This window comes from Salvia hispanica, chromosome 4 (genome assembly GCF_029641045.1).
Source record: "Salvia hispanica isolate PSC_SH4W2 chromosome 4, Shi_PSC_v1, whole genome shotgun sequence".
NCBI lineage: Eukaryota > Viridiplantae > Streptophyta > Magnoliopsida > Lamiales > Lamiaceae > Salvia > Salvia hispanica.
The window spans coordinates 60,060,021-60,068,664 of NC_142695.1; the positions used below are offsets into that span (position 1 = coordinate 60,060,021).

Sequence of the window (8,644 nt, forward strand, 5' to 3'; positions counted from 1 at the left end):
CGGAAGCTTGATTATTTGATATTTTCAATTTTAACGTAAATTTAATGAATGGAAACAATTTTTTTATGATGTTTAAATATTTCCAAAAAAATATCAGCGAAAATACAAACTATAACAAATAGAATACAATAATTATTTTTAAGCCTTGTTTATTATGAGTGTAATATGGAAGAAAGCAATTATGAAATGACAAAGATCTAAAAGTGACATAATTAGTTGTGCAAAAGAGAACAAATAGAAATTATGTTATAAAGAATTGAAAGCAAAGAAAAATAAAATATACATATGCATAAACAAAAAAAGAATTAACAAAAGAAAAAGAATTAAAAAAAGTTGCATATATAGCAGAGAAACAAAAGCAAGAAAAATGTTGTTAGTGGGGTTTCGTACACATGACAATTAAACATGAGGCACTGATTCACACCAACTGCGCTACTACCTTCATATATAAACCATTTATTACATATACAAGATATAGAAGGAAAATTGATGGGGGGACTAGTTTCCCCTTGGCCTCAACGTGGCTTCGCCATTATACCACACTACAAAATTCCATTACATTTGTATTCCTTACATTCACCAAGCACAAGAATGGAATGAAATCTCCTTCCATTTCTATCTCCATTCTATTCCCTCCTTATTCCATCCATCATACTAAGAAGGGCCAAAAAATTTAGTCATAAGTCATAAATTTATTTATTGTATCTTTCATTGCAACAGCTGTATTGCAGGAACAAGATTCCAACGACCGATCAAATAGTCTAAAAGCCTTTTGTCAAAAACCAGTAAAGTTCCTATTCTTTTTCGTCCATGAATGATTGAAAAAGTAATGTATTTTTCGTGTTAAAAGATGCTATTGAATGTATGGTTGAAAATGCAAAAATGGCCGTGAACTATCGACGTGGCTTGCCGAATATCGATATAAAATCACAATTGACTTTATAAAATTATTCAATGGTTGAATAAATAGTGATACTAAGACAAACAATTGATCTCCAAAAAGAATATAATTATACTTTGGGCTACATAACCTGAAATGTTTTTGGTAAATTATCGGTAGTAGATATTCATGGTATTTCAGTCATTAAATATATTTACGATAAAATAAAATTTATTGTAATTCAAAGTGTCATTGTTCCTTAAGAATTAGTAAAGCTCGTGTTGTTTTAATTTACAAAAGACCATACATAAAAGAAAAGTACTGTTGCGTGAGGTTTTGCAGTATCAAATAATAAGACCATCTCCAATCGTACGCCAAAACTCATTTTTGGTGTAGATAATTTCTCCAACCATACACCAAACTCAAACTCATTTTTGAGTTTTTTAATGAAATAACACCAAATATGGTGTTTACTCCAAAATTTTGTTAGAGAAATACTCAAAAATGGTGTAAACTTAAAGATGGTGTAAATGGTTGGAGTAAAACTACTTTTTGATGTGACATATACTTAAAAATGGGTTTGAGTTTGGCGTAAATGGTTGGAGATGGTTGGAGATGGCAAAATATCACCACATAACTTAGTTATTGCAAAGATACAATGGCTCGAATAAATAGGGAGATAAATACAAACAATTACATGACGAAAAACTGATTGCTTACACAAATAAAATATATAAGCATGAAAAAGGTACTACTCCGTAATAAATAGACGCGACTTAGTAAATGACAAATCAAAATTAAATATATCCGGAGGTTGAGTGTATATAGAATTAAGTAGACATGCCCAAGGTTTATCGAACCGGCGGTTAAAACCGAAATCAAAACCATAACCGCCGGTTACGGTTCCGAACCAAAACCGTGGATTTTTGAACTGTGGTTTGGTTCAGGTTAAAAAATTTTCAAACCGAAACCGTGCCGGAACCGCGAAAAACCGCCGAAAAACCGTGAAATCAAGCCGGAACTGCAAAAAGCCGACAATTTGGAAACGAAACCGAAACCGAAACCATAAACATAAGTTTCCTAGCTTGTTTGTCCATTATTCTAGGTGGGTTCGATAGACCACAAGGAATTCATGATATTAGATAAAAATAATAAATTCATGGGCTGCCTAATAAACATAAATTTCCTAGTCTGTTTGTCCATACTATATTTTTTCGTAAGTAATATTTAGTTATATTATAATTCAAAATTGTCAAAGTATTAGATGCAAGCGATACCATAATAAGGATTTGAATCGATTAGTTATATATGCAACACATCAATAAGGAGTAAGGACAAATTAATCTGACCTAACTTCACATTCCTCCACCTACCCAACTAATTTTCCTCACACTGAATTTAGAGTAAATAAAGTAAATCAATTATTAGTATAATTCTTATAATCTCTACACAAATATAGGGAGTAATTAAATTGAATTAACTGTTTTCGGTATTAAATGATCATTTAAAGGACATGAAAAACAAAGTTAGGTATATCAGTTATTTTTTACTTTTCACCTGTCCAAAACCGTTTGCGACATGTGGCTGAACAAAGCCTCTTCCAGCTCTTTCCTCAGCGACGCCGCCCCTGATGAAACCATCCTAATCGAGCTCAGGTCGAAGTTATCCACCAGCGGAACTATTATTGACATAGATGTTTCAGGGATATTTAAGATTGAAATAGTGTTACACATATTATTATCACTAAATTTTTCATGATAACAAATCAGTCATTTAAAGCCTTAATTCAACAGGCCCTTGCTCATTAAACAAGTCACACAGAAAATTTAACCAACGAATCAAACACTACGTTGGGCCATTAAATGCTTTATGAATGCCCATATTTACCAATTCAAACACACCCTTATTATAAATAATAACCCTCTCAATCACAACTCCTCTTTGTAGTGAAGGGACTAGCAGCGGAAGCGTGCGCTAATTTTTCATTCAAATAAATCAGATGATCAAGATCTATTTAGTCGATTATTTAGATAAATTCTATTCGTACAATAATCACATATATCATGCTCATAACTCAAATAAATCATGCTTTAAATTTATTAAAACCTAAAACATGCTTTTCTACGGTTTAGCTATTTTAACTTGATGACGCTCCTTCTCCACGTGAAGATCTTTAGTACTAAATCACAGATCTTCTGTCTGGTTCCCAGACTGTAAACTGATATCAGGGTGGGCTGATCTCACCAGTATACTAGGACTTAAATAAAGAAGACGGAAAACCTTTCCTACAGAGGAGAGAAAAATCGTCCCTCTTGAATATAGAGAGGGGGACGAAAATTTTGAAGTAAACAAGTGTGTTTTCTGTCTCCTTTATTCTCCTATTTATATTAAGTCACATATTGGGCCCAGACAGGGATATATGAAAGGTTTTGGATATGGGCTCCTCCAATTAGCTTTTTACTAATTAAATTGAACCTCAATTTAATATAAGCTTTTAATTGGAATATTACGAGCAGCCACTACAAAATAATATTGCACTCCCCGTCCAAATCCAAAATTATAAGTAATCCGGGTTTCCATTGCTTGATATATATTTCCCGCGCTTAAGATAGAAACATCCATTAATTAATTAATGTCTGCTATGGACTTAATTAATTAATATCTTATTAACTCCAAGAGTGGACTTAGCAAGAAATTCTTATTTATTATTCATAGAGTAATCAAACTCCAACTAGCTAGGTTCGGAATAATAAAACCTTATTTCAAGCTCCTCTTGAGGAGTTATCAAATGAGACTCACCACGCGCACGATTCAATATAAGGAAGTGTCATGATATGATTGAGGGACGGTTCCCGCCAGAGTGGAAGTGTCATGATATGATTGTATTTTGACCTTTATATTTATACATTATGATTTAATTAATATATATATATACCACATGCGTTTCACAAGAATATGCACTTTTGGTTAGACACAAGTTTTAATGCATAATTGGTAAAGTAATAAGGAAAAAAGTTTTTTTCAAATTTAGAAAGTGCATATTCTTGTGGTATAGACTAAAAAGGAAAAAGTGCTTTTTTTGTGGGAAGGAGGAAATATTTTTTAATTTTATTTTTAGACTCCCCACCATTAAAATCCTGCATCCGCCACTTGTTATAATATTATAGGGGTGCGTTAGGCTCCTTTGCACCCTAAGTGTCCTATTTCCTTCGTAACCTCAGCCCTTGGATCCTTGAATTGGATGGTTGTGATCAATGCATTATTAGTCTATAATGTTGCATTATTAGAATGAAAATGTGCATTATTAAATGACACGTGACATTAATCTAACCGTCAGATGACAAAATCGTGGGGCTAGGATTAAGAAGGAAAAAGGACAAAAGATATGAAGAGGATTTGAATACATCCCTATATATATATATATATATATTAGGGATGTATTCAGGTCATTATGCTAAGTATTTGTAAAACATAAAACAATTTCCAAACCATTGATTTTTTCCATCTGATGGCCGAATTGTTTGCCATGTGTAATTAGTAATATTACTTATAAATAAAGAAAAGGTTAGTTTAGGTATAATCCTAAATGCAGCTGTTATTAACATCCCATGATTATCTCCATCCAATATACACGTTCATTTTATCATTGATTTTGTTTTATTTTGTTTTGTTTTTCTACCATTATTCTACACGTATATTTCATCCTTTTTTTTTCTTTGATTTTATTTTGATTTTCTATCATTATTTTTCCTGTTATTATTATTCTTCGGAAATGTCACGCAATCTCATATTATAATTTATCTTCATAAACTCTTCATAAACCCAGCGTGATAGGAGTTGCAACCTTTTTTATATCACGTCGATGGAAGAAGGTATGTCGCTGTTTAATTTTAATGATCATCTGTATGAATTTGGTTTCAACGATGATGGTAATTTTCAAGTGTTTTAAGCATGAAAAAATAGTGGCTTTCTCTGAGGGTTTTTTTTTTCGAAGGGGATAGGTTGTAGTAGTACATTCGGTGACACAACGTTCCAAAACTGGTTTGAGTTAGAGGATTTTCATACTTTTATAAACTTTTTAATTTTTTGTTGAAGGTATGTTAAAATGTTTTTGTAATGTATGCCAACATATGTTTAATGTAGTCTATTACTCGACTGATCAATTCCATTTTTTATTATACAGTTAATGTTGTGCCTGAATGTTCAGAAGAACTAAAACCTGTTGTTGGTCAGTGTTTCCAATCACTTGATTTTGCAATCGCTTTTTACGATGTGTATGCTCGAGCAGTTGGTTTTGAGACGCGCAAACAAGGAGTCAAAAAAGTAGAAGGTGTTACTATTTGGCAGTATATTGTATGTACTCGTCAAGGTAAGAAGAGGACAGAGGAGGAGGATATGGTGAACGCCAGACATGGTTTCACGTTGAAAAGAAGACGTTTATCCAACCGGTGTGCCTGCCAAGCGAAGATATCATTTCGTTATTTCTCCGAAGGCGGACGTCCCGGATATAAGATTCATGAGTTTGTAGAGGCACATAACCATACAATGGTGGAGATGCAACATAAGCCATTCATGTCTATAAATCGAAATCTGACTGAAGTGCATGAGAAATTCATTCTAGACTGTTCAAGGGCTAATATCGACCCCACTTTGACTTTTAAATTTCTGAAAGAGGTATTGGGAGGCTACCAGATGGTGGGGTGCACCGTTGGGGATATACGTAATGCATCTCGAGACATTAAAGCGTATGCTCAAGGTTATGATGTTCAGATGGTATTGGACGAGATGCGTAGGAAGAAGGAACTGTCTGATGCATTTACATATCACTATGAAGTTAATAGTGAGAATCAGTTGGTAGCCTTATTTTGGTGTGATGGTGTCTCGAAAAGGAATTACCACATGTTTGGTGACATTGTTGCTTTCGACTCAACTTATAACACCAACAGGTACTACTTTCTGTTGATTTCGAAATATTACATTATATTCATTATAAGTTACATCATTATGGTAGTACATTATGCATAGTTTATTTTTACATTATTAAGTTCTGGTTGGACATATCAGGTACTGTATGATATTTTGTCCATTTACTGGTAAGGACAATCAGGGGAGACCTGTTACATTCGCTGCTGGTCTAGTTTCGAATGAGAAGACAGGTGCATTTGCTTGGTTGTTTAAACATTTTATTGAGTGCATGGGTGTTGCTCCCAAAATGATGGTCACGGACCAAGATTTGGGAATGCGGTCGGCTATTGAGGAAATTCTAGTTGGCACTAGACATCGGTGGTGCATGTGGCATATAATGCACAAGCTTGCGATCAAAGCTCCAAAGAAGCTCCTCATAGATGAAAATTTCAAGAAGGATTTCCATGCTTGTGTTTGGTCCGAATTACACGAACCGGAGGAGTTTGAAGAAATGTGGGATGCTATTATTGTAGAATATGGTCTAGAAAATGTGGATTGGTTCAGAACCATGTATCGGCATAGGAAGTATTGGATACCTGCTTATTTTTGTGATTTTCCGCTGGGATCGACGATTCGGACCACATCTGTGTCTGAGTCTGAAAATAGTTTTTACAAAATCTTTCTGAAGCCTCGGCTAAATCTTGCTGAATTCTATTTGAGTTTCAATAATGCCTTGGAATCTCAACGTAATTCTAATGCAAAGTTGGACTATGCAGATTCAACTCTTGTGCCAATTTTGGCCACTGACCAGCCTTTCGAAAAGCATGCATCCACATTATTTACCGACTCTATGTTCAGAACAGTGCAGGAAGAAATTGTGGAGGGTTGCATCAGATGTAGGATTGTTGGTATGTCATCCGAAGGGATGATTGATTGCTATAAAGTAGGTGACAGCCACCGAAACACATTTGTGGCGACACATGACAAGACGGACCAGTCGTACGTGTGCGAATGCAAGTTGTTTGGCAGACAAGGGTTTCTGTGCTGCCACATATTTTACTTATTCAAGAACAACGAAGTAAAGGTCATTCCTGATAAGTACTCTGAAAGCAGGTGGATGAAGACGCCTTTGGTAAAGGCTGTACATGGATACACGGCTGATGTGTTTCAAAACAATGATGCCCAAGATGAGAAGTTGATTTTATCAAATGAATTGACGTCTATTTTCTTCAGTTGCCTTGCTAGTTACCAGTCAAATATGGATACATTACGCGCTTTTGCAGGTGGCATGAGAGATCTGAAGACTAGTATAGATGGTAATTCTCCTCCTATATCTGCAGTTGAAAAAAGAAGGATGGTTGAAGAGTTTTATGGAATGGTCAGACCAGAAGTTGTTGAAGTTCACCCTCCTGACGTTGTCCAAACAAAAGGGTGTTGTAGTACGAAAGGCAAGCGCATAATTTCAAAGAGGGAGAAGGCTATAAAGGAGCACAATAGACCTTTGAGGAGATGTATGAATTGCTTAGAGATGGGCCATCACGATTCCCGGAATTGCCCTGAAAATGCGAATGGTAAAGGCAAGGAGAAATGCTGAATGTATGTTCATGTCGCCGTTCCAGAATGTTTTTTTAATTGAACTGTCGTACTTACGTTTTGCAATAAACTTTTTTTCCGTATTACATTATTGTAAGGTAAATGCTACATTTCCCACATCTTTTTTTGGACGTATTACATTATTTCCGATTATGCTACAGTAATCATGTTATTATTAACTAGTTAGCTAGTACATCCTATAACATAGTGTAATTTGTTATAGGACTCAATGATACATCCGTTATGTACATATGTTAGTTAAATGATGTAACTATATTATATATCTTGAACTTCTTTCAGCCTTATATGTTGAGTTGAATTTCTCAAATAATGTAATCGTAGTTGCCTTCTAATGTACATTTTCATCCCAGATTCAATTGGTTATTTTCTTAATGTATAACTTCACAAATTTCAAATCCTACGCGCTATTACCAGGGATGGAATAAGAACAACTACAAGTGCTTCAGTGCATTGCAACATTGGTCAATGATGTAGTATAAACCACAAATCAACAATAATAATATAACAGATTAGTGCTGAACAAAATATGTTTAACATAGTTAATAAATAACGTATGTCCTTAACAGAGTTTCGAAATACCAAATGTGCAAAAGGCAAAACCGTTTTTAATCTGTTTCCCAACCAAAAAAAATCTGCATAACAAACTACATTTCCCATAAAATAATTCAGACCGGCACATCAATCACTCCAAACCATAATTTTGAACAAACTTTCCGAAACTGAACTTTGCAGGCTTCTCTTTCCAGTGCTGATCTGCTGCAATTTTATTCAACTTTTGTCTGATATTATGCTCAAACATGAGTAAGGCCGTGTTGAACTTAATCCTTAGCATTTCCACGCTTTTGTTTCCCCGTGCTGTGAACCCACAGTCCCAATCTTTGTTCTTATCTCCAAAAAAGGTTTCCATATGGCGCATCAGGTACACACCACAGTCCACCCTGTTGAAAAGGCCTCTCCATGGCATACTTAGTAGATGCAGTGAACATTTGCGAATCATACCAGCTAGCTTGGGTCTTCTGAATTTCGCGAGTGCATCAGCAAGGTACTTCCTCTGCATAAATTAAAATAAAATTAAAATATAGTAAACCATACAAACTATACAATTCAACAACTACCGTAAGCAACAACAGTATCATACTCTGTATACATGTACCAAATATACTAACACGGCTGATCCAGATGATGTACCTAGTCAGAGAGTTAATGTACGTACCAACTGAGAAGGTGTTTTCCCGTATTTTGCGT

The 8,644-nt window shown here is 34.7% G+C and overlaps 2 protein-coding genes across 2 annotated transcripts; both read left to right on the forward strand.

Annotated features, from left to right (window-relative positions):
- Positions 1-4,742: 4,742 nt before the first annotated feature.
- On the forward strand, positions 4,743-6,018 carry LOC125195564 (protein FAR1-RELATED SEQUENCE 5-like). The gene is made up of 3 exons (XM_089057037.1): positions 4,743-4,752; positions 5,064-5,826; positions 5,979-6,018. The coding sequence occupies exons 1-3, from the start codon at positions 4,743-4,745 to the stop codon at positions 6,016-6,018; spliced, it is 813 nt and encodes a 270-aa protein (XP_088913163.1).
- A 56-nt stretch (positions 6,019-6,074) lies between these two features.
- LOC148929810 (protein FAR1-RELATED SEQUENCE 5-like) lies at positions 6,075-7,379 on the forward strand. Its single transcript, XM_089057038.1, has one exon. The coding sequence runs from the start codon at positions 6,075-6,077 to the stop codon at positions 7,377-7,379; it is 1,305 nt and encodes a 434-aa protein (XP_088913164.1).
- The last annotated feature ends 1,265 nt before the right edge of the window (positions 7,380-8,644 follow it).

What these genes read in the sequence shown, in the direction of transcription:
- LOC125195564 (XM_089057037.1), top strand. An exon ending in TCAACTTATAACACCAACAG is followed by an intron (nt 5,827 to 5,978) that starts GTACTACTTTCT and finishes TTTACTGGTAAG; the next exon opens with GACAATCAGGGGAGACCTGT.
- LOC148929810 (XM_089057038.1), top strand. Translation starts at nt 6,075, where the DNA reads ATGGGTGTTGCTCCCAAAATGATGGTCACGGACCAAGATTTGGGAATG.